General features: G+C 39.3%; 1 protein-coding gene across 1 annotated transcript; it reads right to left on the reverse strand.

Annotated features, from left to right (window-relative positions):
- Window positions 1–2,412: 2,412 nt before the first annotated feature.
- LOC131899836 (synaptonemal complex protein 3-like) lies at window positions 2,413–17,267 on the reverse strand. The gene is made up of 9 exons (XM_059251306.1): window positions 17,160–17,267; window positions 14,858–14,995; window positions 14,378–14,444; window positions 13,781–13,815; window positions 10,041–10,158; window positions 8,529–8,628; window positions 5,630–5,728; window positions 3,129–3,236; window positions 2,413–2,999 (listed from the first exon to the last, which is right to left on the reverse strand). The coding sequence occupies exons 2-9, from the start codon at window positions 14,946–14,948 to the stop codon at window positions 2,943–2,945; spliced, it is 675 nt and encodes a 224-aa protein (XP_059107289.1). The 5' UTR covers window positions 14,949–14,995; window positions 17,160–17,267; the 3' UTR covers window positions 2,413–2,942.
- Window positions 17,268–17,816: the final 549 nt, after the last annotated feature.

Genomic DNA, 17,816 nt, shown 5'->3' on the forward strand with positions numbered 1-17,816 from the left:
TTAAAGGCATGTGCCACTGCCACCTGGCATAATTTTTTAAGCATATGGCATAGGTTTTCCAATTTGTCAACACCTGTAGTCACTGAAGCCTCTCCTGGAAGCTCAGAGAGTTCTGAAAGCCCATGGTGTGACTTAAGGAAACAAATGCATTTCATTATTCTGATTCACCAGCTGTGAGCAAAAACAGATTTGGTGACTCTACAGAAAATGTTTGACAATTTGTGGAAAAACAAGGAAAATGATGATACTGGTTGGTTGGTCCTACCATTTCTGGATAAACTGACAAAGGAAAAGACTGGGATCCATGATCAAATTAAACAACTTGGAGCATCTTAGAATAAGTTCAAGAACAACAATAAAATTAGTGGTAAAATTGACTGGCTTCAGATGTGCATAAACAGTCTAAAGACTTCTGTTTTGTTTTAATTGAAAGTAGATTCATCTCTCACACAATTTATCCCAACCAGTTTCCCTTCCCTCCTCTTCTCCCAGGTCCCCACAACCTCCCCTTCTCCCGGATCCTAATCCCCCTCCGTTTCCATTCAGAAAGGAGCAGGCCTCCCAGAGACCACAACCAATCATGACAAGATACAGTAAGCCAAGGCAAAAGCTTTCATGGAGGCTGAAGAGTCCCAAGAGCAGACAAGAGTCAGAGATCCACCTACTCCCACTGTTAGAAGTCCCACAAGAACACCAAGCTAACAGCCAAAACATGTACACAAAAGACCTGGCTCAGACCCGTGCAGGCCCGGTGCTTGTCACTTCAGTCTCTGTGAGCACATGTGAGCCCAGCATAGCTGATTCAGTAGGCCATGTTCTCCTGGTGTCCTCCAGCCCCTCTGACTCCTACAGTCTTTCCTTGCCCTCCTCTACAGGGTTTCTTGAGCTCCCAGGATAGGGACAGAATGGAGACCTCCAATTTAGACTCCATACTTCTGGTTCTGGGTCTCTGCACATGATCCCATCTGCTGCTGGAGGAAGTGTGTCCAGTGAGGATAGCAGAATATCATTAGGAATCATTTCATTGATTTTATTTACTTTTCTAAATGAATGAATGAATGAATGAATGAATGAATGAATGAATTCGTTTAGCCTGTCATGTCTGGTTCTATCCTAGGTCTCTGGGCTATCCAGGCATTGTTGGGCATGGGCTCCTGCTCATGACCTGGACTTCGAGTTAAACCAGACATTAGTTGGCCACTCCCACAAACTGTGCACCATCATTCCCCCTCCCCCTGCACATCTTGCAGGCAGATTGTAGGCTGAAGGTTTTGCGGCTGGATTGTTGTCCACCTTTCTCTTTCAGTGGCCTGAAAAGCACCTTCCCACACCAGAGACTAGACCATAGGTGTAATGGCTCCATGCAGGCGCCAGCTCAACCTCTCTACGTCCAATGAGCTGTGTGGATATTGTCCTCGGTGATAAGGCCACCCTGCTGTTTTTGGAGGGTGACCTTCTGTCCTAGCATGAGCCTGGGTTGTTTGGGGATTTCCACGGAACCCCTTCCGCCAAAAAACTTGACTGAACGCAATCCCAGCTCCTTACTGGAAGCCTTGCCTGGCTACAAAAGATGTCCATTTCAGATTCTGTATCCTCCATTACTAGGGGTCCTCACTAGGGTCACCCTCATAGATTTCAGGAAGTTTCCACTGCACTAGGTTTCCATACTCCCCACCAAGTTCCCTCCAATTCCAGCTGCCTCTCCCTGCAATCTCTCTCTCCATATACCCCCAACCAGATTTCTCCTGTTCCCCTCCCCACCAGCAAACTCTACTCTATTTCCCTGTCCCAGGGGATCCATGCAACTCTTATAAAGCAAAGCATGTAACTGGGGCTCGCTTACAGTTTCAGAGGCTCAGTCCACTATCATTGTGGCAGGGAGCATGGCAGCATGCAGGCACACATGGCAGTTTAAGTTATTTTAGACACAATTTAAGGGTTTTTTTAAAGTAAATTTTATAAATCGAAGAATATTTTCTTTCCCTCAAATTGGATTGATATTTTACTAAACACAAAGAAGAGGATATACATGTAAAATGGGGTTCATCAATATTTTCCTTCAAAAACAAAAAAAAAGAAGCTCAGTACTGTGACACACACCTGTAGTACAAGGTATCTAGAAGGCTGAGACATGAAGATCACTTGAGCCCTGGAGTTCAAGACTGGTTTGGGAAACATGGTTAGAATCTGTCTCAAACGAGACAAGACAGAAAAGCCTATAACATAATACAATATCAAATTTAACATTCCATAATAGTACGTTTGTACCTGTTATGAGTGATTAAAAAACATGCAAAAGCCAAAACTTAAATACTCTTTATTGATGATAAAATGATTTGACAGTGTTATAGAAAAAATTCACTTTTACAATAAAAGAGTTGAAACCTTGCTACAGAGGAACAGCTGCCAGTCACATGCCTTCTTATATTTTATTTGATCAGTACAATAATAGATTTAAAAAGCTTTTGAGAATTTGCAATCTTTTGCTGCTGCCTTTTCATGAAGAGGCACATAAACATGTTCAATTTTGAGATAAGTATTATACATATACTACATACACATAAATACTATACATATATCAGCAAATCAAAATTAAAAATCACAAGTACTTTGGAGGCTGAGCTGTGAGCATCACTTGAGCTCAGAAATAGGAGACTAGTCTGGGTCACATGGTAAGATCACGTCTCCAAAATAAAAGGAAGCAATATGCTGATGGCAAAAGAAAGAAACTAATCTTTATTCACAAAAGTGAATTCACACTGCTGGAGAGAAAAACCTCACTAATTAACAACAAAAGAGTTAAACCTGGAAACACCAGAATAGGTGCTAGCTATGTGCCTGTTTTCATTTTATTTAAACTTGAATTTCCACCATAAAAACATGCTTTTTATTTAACATTAGAATTATATTGTTCCACACAGGTTCAAGTTTTCTTCAAAGAATCATGAAAATAGTATGGATTGAAGAGACTTTCGAATATTTGCAATCTCTTGCTGCTGCTGTCTCATAGAAGGAGAAAATAAACACAATGAATTTTTAGTTGTTATACATAGTTTAGTAAATAAAATACTTCAGCGCTTCTGCTAAATTTTATATATATATAACTTCAAGGTTAAAATATAACTTACAGTTTCCATCCTGTATTTCTTTTGATACTCAGCTATTTCTTTTTCAAGTTCAACAAATGAAGCAGTCGATCGAACATTATTATTATTATTCTCAATGTTCTTCAAAATCTAAAACACAAAAGCCAAGTTCACTTATAATCCATAGTGTTTCATCTTAGATTCTAAATTGTGTAATTCATTTTCACAGTGAGAATTTATTAATACTCATCAATGGTTATTATTTATTCCGTTTTTCAAAACATTGTAAATTAGAAATGAATAATAATAATATAGAATGAAGTAAAATACATCATACATGAATCAAATGTTGTTAAAGAGGCTAAATTAGCATACTTTTCCCCAAAGAGTGGTTTAATGAACGGTTAAGGTCAAGATGAAGCAAAAACAAACAACAAAAATGCTGTGCAGTTTCACATGATTCCTAGGTATCTGGAGGCTCAAGAAGGAGAACAGAGATCTAGAAGTAAGCCTGAGCAACACAGTGGGACCTGTTTCAAAGAAAAGCAAAGGCAAAAGATATAGGATTAAGACTACAAGGTCCCATCAGTATGATAATTTTGAAATTTTCTAGTATGTTTCCAAATGTCAGGTTATATTTTATTTGGACTAGTGGTAAATGTGACATGAATTCACTAAGGGAAGAAAATGATCTGTACTGTGGAGATCTTTTTAATTTACATAAACTAAAAATTACATTTTTAATCTGTATATGGTGGTGCATACCCTTAATCCAAGCACTTGAGGGCCAAGGCAGGTGGATCTCTGTGAATTCAAGGCTTGTCTGGCCTACATAGCAAACCCCAGGCCTGATAAGGCTGTATAGTGAGACCTGTCTCAAAAATACCACGTTTTATCATTCAGGGATTTTATACTTAAAAAACTTCATATATATATATACAGCATTTTTTTAAGGCAGAGTCTCACCATGTATCTCAGTCAAGCCTCAAATTTGATATCCTCCTATCCTACCCTCCCTAATACTAGCATTATAGGCATGTACCATCACATCCAGCCAGAAGAAATAAATTTTAAACCTTTACTATCCACTCAATAAACTATTATTCCACTTCCTATTGTCCCCAAAAGTACTTAATGTAGTAATAATAATAACAATAACAATAGTAATAGAAGATTGCTTCGTTTTTCTTCAATGAGGAAAAACATAAACAACAGTTCAAATAAGTTAAAATACAAATAGAAATGCAGCTTTCTGTATATACAGAGTATAGATTGATTGGTAAATGATTTTACTTTAGCTGGCAAATGAACAAGACATCAATAGATAAGGAGGAATTAAACATATTGGAGAAAAACACTCCCAAAGCACAGGAGTACAGTCTGTGGGGTCAGACAAAGCAGTTGTGTAGAGGTGGGAATAGTAGGTACATGTAGTAAATGGTGCTTAAAACGAGACTCAGTCATGGGGAATCTAAATAGCTAGAATGTATTTAAGAAATTTATAAAAACTGAGAAATGACTGATGGATGTGCAGGAAGAAAGAGATGTAGAAAGACAACATGACAGACCTAGGAAGGATGGACTGAAGAACAGAAATCAGTTAAGAGTTTTCACAGTACAAAGATGATAAGGTTTACTAGCAGAAAGAATGAACTAAGGTTAATAGCGATAGGAAAGATTTGATGAAATGATGAGCCACTGCACAGAAGCTCAATTTGAGAACCTAAAGGATATGGAAGAGTTAAACATTACACTAATGTTCCTAATGGTAAATGGGGACATTTAGTGATGATACTATTTAGGCGAAAGCTTGATTAGTACTTTATCAAATATTGATACCAATCAAAAAACTGTTCCTAGGGAACATTAGGGAAAGCTGACAAGTCCTCTGCCTGAAAACACTTAAAATAACTTTTGTTTTCATGAAAGGTATTTTAAAAAATTTAAAAATATACCTTTTAAAATCCTTTTAAAACTATTTAATATTGAGACCCATGTTTGGTAATATGCTTATGTATAAACAGGCAACTCTCAATCTAAAAATCTCCTCAACAGTCTAGTACTTTCTTGGTTATCTCTAATGATTATAAAGTAGCATTACAGTCATTTTTGGTCAGTGTAACAGTTCCAGAACTGAGGATGTCAGAAAGTACTTCTACAATACATTTGAAAACAAAAAGTCCACAATTTCAATTCAGTATTTCCTATTCAACAAACACTGGGATGCAAATACAGATGACAATGTAGAAATGATTCACAGACTTGGTCTCAGATAAACAGAAAATGGTGACTCAAGTGTTCATCAGCTATGAATATGATGCATGGCAAGTACATTGTTAGGTAAAATTACTAATTTGCATTTCCTATCTTGAATAATCATCACAAAACAATTAAAGCTCCACAGCTATACTTAACACTTTTGTCCATAACAATTTAACTGAAAAGCAGTTGAAATTTCTTATTAAAATGTTTCCCTAATCAAATTGCAAAAAAAACATTATACACATATTATCTGAGGTGTTACGTTTCTGGGTACAACATACCTGTGTGTATCGTGTAACCATCTGTATAATTAGTTTCATTCTCTGGTTCTGTTTAATTTTGCACTGTCTTAGCATCACTTGCTGCTGGTGGAAAATATTCTACAAATATAAAAGAAGCTCATATATTTTGGTAAAATATTTTTGTTGTTCTTCTAAGCTTTATATATTATAGGTGAATGCTGTATCTCTAAGCTACATTCTCATCCTTAAAGCAAAAGAATAATTCCATACTGAAGTCAAAAGAAACAATTTTATAATGAATACATTCAACATTTTACTTTGACAAAAAATTATGTCTAAGTTTAAGCAATTTTAAAAATAATTAATATGCAATATAATGATCCTACCAGTCATGGAAAAGGAATTATTTAACTTTTTGATACAGGGCCACCCTATATTGCACATGCTGTCTGCGACTTGTGCTTCTTCCTCAGTCTCCCAAATATCTGGTATGACCGGCATGCACCACCACACGAGAACCAGTAGAAAATCCTCATATCCAAGTAAAAGCTCATTCTCTGAAATCTCAATGTCTACAATATAATTAATTTTAACCCTGTCACTGTTACTTTTCTAAACCCCGAGTCTGGAAAATTCAACTCTAGCTAGTCTACTTGGTGGAAACATTTTCACCACCTGGTGACCTTATTTCACTACGTATACAGAAACTTCATAAAGAAGACATCGAGTCTTCTTTACCAACCTGCATCTGTCTATGCTCTCATTTCTCAGGATACAGCATACTTGCTCTTTACCACGTTCTGTCTCATGCCCATTCAAACACAAGAATTCAGCTTTTACCTCCTCTACCTTACACTTGTAATTTGACTCTCTAGCCAGGCCAGCTAACTTCAGTCTGCCATATCAGCTGCTTGGGGGGATGAAGCCTGAGGATCACAAGGACAAGGCATGCCTGAACCACAGGCCAGCCTGGGAAATTTCATGAAACCTTGTCTCATAAGGAAAAGTAAGAAATGTCTGCGGATATAGCTCAGTGCTAAGACGCATTTGCTACCATGGACGAAACCCTAGGTTCTAATTTCAGGCCCCCAGGGCCACAAAAAAAGTAAATAATTAATTTGTTCTACAGATTATTCCTATTGCCAGGCAGTGGTGGCACACACCTTTAATCCCAGCACTTGGGAGGCAGAGGCAGGTGGATCTCTGTGAGTCCTAGGCCAGCCTGGTCTACAGAGGGAGTTCCAGGTTAGCCATGGCTGTTACACAGAGAAACCCTCTCTCAAAAAACCAAAACAACAACAACAACAAAAAGATTATTCCTATTAACACACAAACACGTTATCTCTCTTAGCTCAAAAAGCCAAATCAAACAAAAAACTCTACAAACCTCTGTTTCATTTGTTCTCCTTCTAAGCAGTCCTTTCTTTCCTGTTCTGTCCTGTACCCATTCTAATTCGTTTTCATTTTATTTTTCAGACAGTCTTACTGTCTTGTCTGGAGACACTCTGTAGACAAGGCTGGCCTGGAACTTAGAGATCTACCTGCCTTGGCCTTGCAAGTGTTGGAACTAAACTTGTCACTACCACACCTGCTTCTAATTAGTTTTGTACTCATTTTTCCAACCAAATCATTCTATCCAATACACCAATGACTTCCTGTTGTTAAATCTAGCTTACGTGGTCTATAAGCAGTGTAAAGCACAGCTAAGGGTCTTTTCTTTATAAATACTTCCTTCATTTGGGGTAGTTTAATTTCTACCAACTAGGCCTCTAGTGGCCTATCCTCAGACTTCCTATTTACATTTTTAGTCACTCCCTTGGTAATTTCATCCAGGTTTATGGTTAAAAACCTGCATTTAAGCTCAGAATTTTAACTTTGTAGCTTTAGTTCAGCATTCTCTCCTGAATCTCAGATTCATATACCAGTGAATCTGAATATATATTCATATATTCAGCATCTTCCTAGACAAAATTTCTTGTGTACCTCAAATTGAACATTTGCAAAACTAAGCTGACCTATGAACTCCACAATTTTTTGACATGACCTGTTTCCCCAGATCTTAGGTTTAAATTGTTTGATGATTATAAGCAATGAAAGAAGAAAATATAAAGAGTAACTAATACAGCTATATAATGTGTGAGTGGGACTTGAGTTGTGTTACAGCTCTGGACATTGAAAGTAAACCGTTTTCTGGACTGGTGCTGTGGTTTGGCTGTGGTGTGCTTCACTAGTCTGTAAAAGGCCCTGTCTTCAGGTTCAAATCACACGAAGCGGGGAGCAGGGGTATGGGGGAGCAATGGAGAAGGGAGAGAGACGGAAAAGAGAGAAAAAGAAAGTAAAGAAAGGAAGAAGGGAAGGGAGAGAGGGAGGGAGAGAGGAAAGGAATAAAGGAAAGAAAAGCTAAACCAAATCATAATCTAAGTACAGTGTGTTTTTTCAGGAATGGGCAAATGACCACAACGAACTCGGTGATGCTGCTCTACCAGCAGTAGTGAGAAAGTTTGTCTCAGTCCACTGCATGTTCTAATGTTGGAGTAAAGACAGGATTGGAAGGATTAACTTAGTAACCCCAAGAAGAACTTGCAACAACATCGTCGAGAAAGATAGTACCTCAAGTCCCCCCGTTTTCCATTCAACTGTACCTGAATCTAACTTACCCACGATTGATTTCACAGCAAGAAGTAAACCACCTTCAGTCTCTCAAAAGTTTCTTTTGTTTGAAATGATAAGAATCCCAGTTACTATAAGGAGCCCAGTGGAATGTGTGAGTATATTTGCCTATACTTCTGTGGTTTATGGTTCTGCAGGACAAGAACTGGGTAACAGTGGGTAATGCACCTTGGGATAGTTCCCCAGGCCTAATGGAAGGCAAGCATCTAGAGTCCCACTAGAAATCTTGTTATAAAAGATTAATTATAAAGCTAATTGCGATACCAACAATTAGGTTTTCTTGCTGTTTCTTGTATTTCTGCTTCTCCAAATCCCACTGCTTAAACAGATCCATAAACTGCGGGTAATACTTATTGTTAACTTCCAACCTGTAAAACATAAGAATAAAGGCTCACATTTTATACCAATATGAAAATAATTAAAACAAAATTGAATTGACATATTTTATACTATGAAAAGGAAGGAAATCATAACAGTTTAACAGTTTAAATATTCTCGTGGGAACCCAAGAAATAAAAGTAGATTAATATAGATTCTAAAAATATTTCTTTTCCTTACAAAAGTCTTCTCATATGGTTTGCCTCTTGAAATCCAAGGAAATTTTATCATAATATATATATAATATAAGGATAAATATATCATATATATATATATATCTTCCATATATACATACACACATATACATTTAAACACACACACATATTTCAAGGGAAGATTAATTTCATCTCCAAATAATTTTTCTTGTTTTCTATAGGTTCCAATAAAAAGCAAATTACTTCAGCTGGGTGGTGGCGGCACATATCTTTAATCCCAGCACTCAGGAGGCAGAGGCAGGCAGATCTCTGTGAGTTCGAGGCCAGCCTGGTCTACAGAGAAAGCTTCAGGACAGCCAGGGCTACACGGAGAAACCCTGTTTCAAATAACAAAAAAAAAAAAAAGTAAATTATTTCTAAGTAGAAATATTTTACTAAGCCCTTTTGACAGATACAATTCAGTACAAAGAATAGTTAGGTAAATTAAAATAACACAAATTATTTTTGATGTAAAATGAACTATATTTTACATTGCCCACACAGTTAACTAAAAGACATTTAATAGTTTTTGTGTCATCTACCATTTACTTAATAAATGTTTTTCCAGAGTGAACATGAATTACTTTTAAAATAATAACTCTCTCAATTGTTATTTGGAAGGAAGAGCATGTAATCTTCACTGACTTCCAAGAAATATGTCTCAATTCTATGAAGGCATGGGATTATTGTTAGGATTCTGCCACTCCTCCAGTTGTATGACCACACATGCGCAGTTCAGTAGCTAAGCAAGGGGACTTACATCATCACTATGCTGCGCGATTACACAAATGTGTGCAGTGCTGTCAGGTAATCTGCACATGCATGGCATAGTTCCCTAAGCCCACATGCGCATGTGCAGGGAAATCCTTAAAAAGCTGGTCACAGATTCTTCCCCTCTCTTGTCTCCTCCCACCTCTGTCCCTTCTCCTCACGTGTCTCTTCCATAGGCCTGCCATGCTCTCTTCTGTCCGGCCCCAAAATAAAGTTCTGAGACTGGGTTTTGTCATGCCTCCTGACCTTTCCTCACAGAGTAAAAGCACCGTATTTAAAATCAACAGTTGTAGTACTACTCGCTTAGAGAAAATTCAATTGAAACATTTTCACTGGAGATTCCAACACACAGGTGATACTATTTTCATAAGTAATTTGCACCAATATATACTCAGAGATGATATAAACTTGGTGCTTAAAAATGCCAGCAAACTTACATTCGCTGTTGTTTGGTTCCCCAAACTTGTTTCATCTTGTAGCTACTCTTTTTGGAAACAGTTTCAGAGTACATTTGCATTCTTCTTCTCTTTTCAAGAAGAGAATTATTAATCCCATCTATATCGAAAATAAAGGTTAATATTCAAATAACTTCAATTGTTCTAAATATTCAAGTGTATAGATATAGATATAGATATATAGATATGGCTAAAGATTATTAAACAATATCAATGACACTTAAAATTAAATTGAAATATATCACCAACATGGTGCACAAAAAGTTTCATACTTTAGAGTATTTAGAATTTTGCATTTTCAGACTAGGGATGTACAACCAGTGAAGTCAATGCAAATAAAATAAAATACACAAAACTCTGAAATCTGAAATATTTTTGGCCCTATATATTTTGGATGGGAAATGTTCTAACTTACCTTAGTTCTGATTTTTCTAATGGAAGATAATTTTAAAATTAGGCACAATAATAATGAACCCAGGAGAAAAATGGTTGGGGATAAATTTTAAGTACTTCACAAACAAACAGCTTAGCAGAAGGGAAATACTTCTAAATTAAAAAAAAAATAATGTCCCACTGAAATGATATTAGTGAGCTTTTGAACTGTGGTTAGAAGTCAAACTTTAATTACAGAAATGATCCTGAAGTATAGTCTTATAACTCAAGTTTTAAAATACATAAAATTACTCTCTTGAATATTATAATCCAAGTCATGTTTAAAACAATAAGATATTTGTATAAAATATTGTCAATAGTAAGCCTCAATATATTTTTTATAAAAATTGTCAAAATACCAAAGATGGAAAAATCGCTTTGTTCTGGGGAGATGGCTCAGTGTTTAAAATGCCTGCTATGCCAAGCATGAGGCCCTGAGTTTGAATCCCCACCACCCACATAAAAGCCAGATACCCCCACAACAGACTGCTGGCAATGGTCGAGAGACAGCCCAAACTGACCTATTCTGGTGATGGGATGGCCAAACACCCTAACTGTCATGCTAGAAACCCCATCCAACGACTGAGGGATCTGGATGCAGAGATCCATGGCTAGGCCCCAGGTGGAGCTCTGGGAGTCCAATTAGCGAGAATGAGGAGGGTTTATATGAGCGAGAATTGTTGAGAGCAAGGTTGGATAAAGCACAGGGACAAATAGCCAAACGAATGGAAACACATGAACTATGAACCAATGGCTAAGGGGTCACCAATTGGATCAGGCCCTCTGAATGGGTGAGACAGTTGATTGGCTTGATCTGTTTGGGAGGCATCAGGGCAGTGGGACCGGGTCCTGTGCTCATTACATGAGTTGGCTGTTTGAAACCTGGGGCTTATGCAGGATCGCTTGGTTCAGCCTGGGAGGAGGGGACTGGACCTGCCTGGACTGAGTCTACCAGTTTGATCTCAGTCCTCGGGGGAGGCTTTGCCCTGGAGGAGGTGGGAATGAGGGGTGGGCTGGAGGGAAGGTGAGGGTGGTGGGTGGGGGGAACAAAGGAATCCGTGGCTGATATGTAGAACTGAGTTGTACTGCAAAATAAAAATTAAAAAAAAAAAGCCAGCTGTGATGTTGTGTGTCCCTGACAACAGCACTGAGGGGCAGAGACAGGCAGCTCCTTGGGACTCCTTGGCCATTCAATCTCTCTGAAATGATGAGGTCCAGATACAAAGAGATCCTGTCTCAAAAAAATGGAGGGGCTGGAGAGATTTCTCAGTGGTTAACAACATTGGTTGCTCTTCCAGAGAACTCAGGTTCATTTCCCCCCGCACACACACATGACGCCTCACAACGATCTATACCTCCATTCCCAGAGGAATAAATTCTTTCTTCTGGTTCTGAAGGCAAGAGGCAAGCTTGTGTTGCATGCATATATGAAGGCAAAACTCTCTCTCTCTCTCTCTCTCTCTCTCTCTCTCTCTCTCTCTCTCTCTCTCCCTCTCCCTCTCCCTCTCCCTCTCCCTCTCCCTCTCCCTCTCCCTCTCTCCCTCTCCCTCTCCCTCTCGCTCTCCCTCTCCCTCTCCCTCTCCCTCTCCCTCTCTCCCTCCCCCTCCCCCTCCCCCTCCCCCTCCCCCTCCCTGTCTCTCTCTCTCTCTCTCTCTCTCTCACACACACACACACACACCCATGAAGTGACTGAGGACGACATTCCAATTTCAACTTCTGGCTGCCACATGCATCCACATACTTGCTCATACAGGTGCATACCTGTATAACATACACACAAATAAAAGTGAAAACTACTCATGTAAATATGGAGAAAATTTAGGAATAGTTTAAAATAATTTCATGGAGCTTTTTATACAGGGGATTTTACTACTAAGTACAGTAGTGCATAAAAATTCAATATATTAAATAATGTTTGCTGAATATATATTTTCTATCATAAATAGTAACCATGTAGTAACTATAATCAATCTATACATACTATGACATAAAATTTTATACTTTCAGGATCTATAACCTTCACTTTATGTAACAGATTAGAAAACAAACTCTTTGTCACTACCAAACAGAAAAAAACTCTCTGGGAAAATTTCATGATATCAATAATTCCTACAAAAGAATCAATTATTATTAACTCTTCTAAAAAGAATACCGTTTCCCAAACTGGGTGTGGTAGCTCATGCCTGTAATTCTAGCACCCAGGAAGCTGACACAGGAGATCTACAGTTTAAGCCTAGACTGGGCTTCAGATCAAGTTCCAGATTAACTCGAACTACATAGTAAGATCCTGTCTTAAAAACAAGGAAGCAATACACAAAATTAACAAAGGAATTGACAAACTACTATATAAAAAGGAGTTTATACAACTGATGAACAGTATTTAAATTTCAGATCTTTCCCTTTCACAACTTTTATTTTCGATTTTCTTCATTTGATGTACATGAATATTTTGCATGCATGTATGTATATATAACTTGTATGTGCCCACAGAGATCAGAAGAGGGAGTAAGATCCTCCAGAACTGGAGTTTTAAATGGCTAGGAGCTACCATGAGGATGCTGGGAACCGAACTCAGGTCATTTACAAGGGAAGCAATCAGCCTTAACTGATAAGCCATTTTTCCAGTACCCTCACATTTTTGGATATAAAAGTAATTATACAGGGGTTGGAGAGATGGCTCAGTGGTTACAAGTGCTTGCTGCTCTTCGTGAGGACTTGAGACCATTTCCCAGTTCCGTGTTATACAGCTCACAACTGCCTCTAACTCCAGCTCCAGGATATCCTACACCATCTTCTGAGCGCTGCAGACACTTACATGTGACATACACCCCCACACAGAGACACATAATTAAAAAGAAAATAAATCTTAACAAATAATAATGAAGGATTTTATTAGTCTTCAGGATTATGCTCTCCTTCACAGAAAAGGGAATTCAGCAAAAGTCTTACAAAATAAATTTTGTAAATGAAAACCTGATACATAGAATCACTTGTGGGAACTATTAGTCTGTGAATAGAAAGAATTGTAAAATTTTCTCCATCTATTTTTTTCTTCTAAAATTCTATATGAGACTCACAGGTCTACAAGCGTCATTTTTACTTTTTTTTAATCATGGAAAATTTTAAGTGGAAAAATTTATGTTTTTAAATCACAACATTCATGTGAAATCCATTGCTAAGTGAGCATTAAATGACAGTTATAAAGAACACTGATTAACATTTCCTTTCATATAAATTAATATATAGTTTTAAACAATTTTCTGTTAACATACTTATCTCCAAAAACATACCTCCGAATTTATCCAACATAGTGTGTATTTCATCTCTGTGAAGAAATTACAATAAAAAATTAAAGGTGGAAATATAGTTCAGTGGTAGACCATTTACACACACAAAACTTTACACAAAAGTTCTTTTAATTATTATAATATATAGCATATGGGTTGGAACAAATGTCACATGCAACATAACATAACATATTTCTTAGACAACTAAAGTAAACCTTTGTTATTACCTTAGTGCTGACAAGTCATACACGTATATCCCCATTACTTTCTTTTATTTGTCTCCCACTCTTGCTGAACCCTTTCTTCCCAACTAGTCTCCTTCCTATTCTCGTGTGCGTGTGTGTGTGTGTGTGTGTGTGTGTGTGTGTGTGTGTGTTTGTGTGTGTGTGTGTGTGAAGGTCTTATGCAGGTAGCCATAGGCGCTATGCGTTTGTGATTACGAGGTCTCAAGGAGTCCAGGCTAGACTTGAAATAACTATATAGCTGAGGATGATCTTGGATTTCTGATCTTCCTGCATTCACCTCTCTAGAGCAGGAATTACAGGCACTACATTTGAAGTACTCTATTGAACTGGCAAAAAAATTATTTGAAAATATTACCCCATAGCTTCATCTACTTCTGCAGGAGGGCACTTCCTCTCATCTTTGTTAAACACTGGGCTCTTTTCTGTATTAACAATACAGATGAAAAACATATTGGAATTTAGTTATGTTATATTAGTAATAGTTAGCAAAGTGCTATCTTCATTTGCGTTTCTCTGGAACATTTCTCAATGTAAATTTTTGAAGTAGCTATAGAAATGAAATAATTTCTTTGCAGATTTTATGAAATCAATTCACAATTTGCCAACATTTTATAGGAACACTTTTCAAGTCTTCCTGGGGTAAAACCATTTTAAGTTATTAATCATTTCTCAATATACTGGGACTACAGAGCCAAGAGAAGCAATATGCATCACTAAAACTGGTACAGAAATGTACATCTAAAATTAGAAATTAAAGTATCAGAAAATCTGAGACTAGGTAACAATCAGATGAACTCCAGGACACAATCAATGCCCAACATTGGGTACGCTGTACCTTCAGACCGAGCCTTCTTCAAAACACTCAGACCATCTTCTTCATCATCAAATTCAAAAAGCACTAAGTGCTCCCGCTTTCGTACCGACATAACTCTACCAAAATTCCTTCTTCTGTTGGCAAACGGTCAGATGTTTCCTTAGTTAAAAAACAAAGGAAAAGAATCTCACAAGTCATGTGAATCCAATGGTATCATTTAAATAAATGGCAAAATTTAAAATGTCAAAAAATCAAATAAGAATTATCTTAGTTCATTGAAAGTAAGCTTTTTCCTCTTTTTACATTGTTTTTTAATAATTTTCCTTTACTACTGAGAATTTCATACACATATTCAATGAAATGTGATATATATACACATTTCCCCCTCTCCATCTCCTCCTGTATCCTACTCAACATGTCTCTCTCTGAACTTTTTTTTTTTTTTAAAAAGTATACTTTTGAACCAAAGTAAACAATTTGTCATTTCTCAATTTTAAAAGTGCAACATTGGCCACAACCTACAGTATATGAGTCCCCCCCTCAAAAAAAGAAAGAGCAAAATGTGTCAGTTCTTAACCTCTAGGACATCTGAATTTTGGTCCTATGTCTCACAGATTCTTTTTAAAATTGAGCAAGTCTGTATCTCAGTTTTAAAGTAAAATCATGGTGCTATCCAGAAAGATAATCAACGTGGGCAAATATGTATTCATGGTAAAAGAGCTTATGCTCTATTCACAACAAACACCCACCACCATTACCACCACTCACACAGAAAGGCCTGCTATTTGAGAAGCTGGGGATTTCAAACATCAGAAGATTGCATGTTCAAGGCCAGCCCAAGCTAGACAGGGCCTGAGTTACAAAGGGAGTTCCCACCCTACAGAAACAAACCAAAAGTGACAGAAAAGGCTGAACGTGGTGGTGCAGGGCTGTAATCCCAGTACATGGGTGACTGAGCCTGGAGGATCAGTGGTTAGAACCCACCCTGGGTTACTTATTAATCCCTTGCAATGTCTCCTCTTTTTTTTCTCTTTTCCTTCGCCCTCCCCTCTCTCCAACATCCAGACAGTCCGTATCAAACTAGCACACCCTATGGAGGAAGACGAAGATGGGTCCTCAGTTGGTTTCTAAGGGATTCTGGGCACCACCCAGAAGCATGGAGGCAGCCTACAGCTCCTCGCCCAGGGCTCCTGTTCCGCAGACCCCGGTCCTGCACACCCCACCCCTGTCCCTCACCCCACCCCGCTGTCGGCTTCTATCCCCAGGCTCCGTGACCGTGTCCTGCAAGGGCTCCCCATCCTCCACAGCCTGTTCATCCCTTTAGTGAGGTCTCTGCCTCCCTTTTCCTGTCAGAAGTCACAGGAACGATCTCCTGTCAGAAGTCACAGGAACGACCTCCTGTCAGAAGTCACAGGAACGACCTCCTGTCAGAAGTCACAGGAACGACCTCCTGTCAGAAGTCACAGGAACGACCCCTGTCAGAAGTCACAGGAACGACCCCTGTCAGAAGTCACAGGAACGACCCCTGTCAGAAGTCACAGGAACGACCTCCTGTCAGAAGTCAAAGGAACGACCTCCTGTCAGAAGTCACAGGAACGACCCCTGTCAGAAGTCACAGGAACGACCCCTGTCAGAAGTCACAGGAACGACCCCTGTCAGAAGTCACAGGAACGACCCCTGTCAGAAGTCACAGGAACGACCCCTGTCGGAAGTCACAGGAACGACCCCTGTCGGAAGTCACAGGAACGACCCCTGTCAGAAGTCACAGGAACGACTCCTGTCAGAAGTCACAGGAACGACCCCTGTCAGAAGTCACAGGAACGACCCCTGTCAGAAGTCACAGGAACGACCCCTGTCAGAAGTCACAGGAACGACCCCTGTCAGAAGTCACAGGAACGACCCCTGTCAGAAGTCACAGGAACGACCCCTGTCAGAAGTCACAGGAACGACCTCCTGTCAGAAGTCACAGGAACGACCCCTGTCGGAAGTCACAGGAACGACCTCCTGTCAGAAGTCACAGGAACGACCCCTGTCAGAAGTCACAGGAACGACCCCTGTCAGAAGTCACAGGAACGACCCCTGTCGGAAGTCACAGGAACGACCCCTGTCAGAAGTCACAGGAACGACCCCTGTCAGAAGTCACAGGAACGACCTCCTGTCAGAAGTCACAGGAACGACTCCTGTCGGAAGTCACAGGAACGACCCCTGTCGGAAGTCACAGGAATGACCCCTGTCGGAAGTCACTGCCCATCAGGAGGAGTTTCCTCACTAAACACCGTCTCCTCACGTGACCCCCAACCCTCGGCAGGCGAACACGGCTTACTGGTCGTCGGACAGGTGAGCACCTCACGTCAGCGCCCTCCAGCACTTGGGCCTCGACCATGAAAGCTGCTCTGCCGGCCTCGGAGGACCTTTGTGATTTGAGCGGGAGGAAAGGCAGGCTCCCACAGGGAGCTCGCTGATTGGCTGAATGGGCCCCGCACATGCGCACAGAGAGTGCCAGGCTGACTCTGATTCAAGGGCAAACTAGTTTATCCTGATGGCGTCTTCAGGCACTGGGATGGACTACCGACTTCAGGACAAATGTTTTCCAGTTTTAGGTGTATACTCCTTTACACACTTGAAAATTAAAAGAAAACATGGAAAATGCGAAGTGAAGCACGATACTCTGTCAGTTTCTAGGTTTATACTCCTTTACATGCTTGAAAGTTAAAGGGAAACGTGTAAAATACGAAGCGTGACACTGCTACTTTATTTCAACTGTAGAGGCCCTTGTATGAATTTTTATTTTTGATTTATGTATGTATATATCTATTGCGTATGTTTTTTTTCTGCATGTACAAATGCACACCATCCTGTCTCTACCTACTGAGACTGATTACAAGAGCTCTCTCTCTCTCTCTCTCTCTCTCTCTCTCTCTCTCTCTCTCTCTCTCTCTCTCTCCCCCTCTGACATGTTTATGAGTGTTTGCCAGCATGT

The sequence above is a fragment of the Peromyscus eremicus genome, chromosome X (genome assembly GCF_949786415.1).
Source record: "Peromyscus eremicus chromosome X, PerEre_H2_v1, whole genome shotgun sequence".
Taxonomy (NCBI): Eukaryota; Metazoa; Chordata; class Mammalia; order Rodentia; family Cricetidae; genus Peromyscus; species Peromyscus eremicus.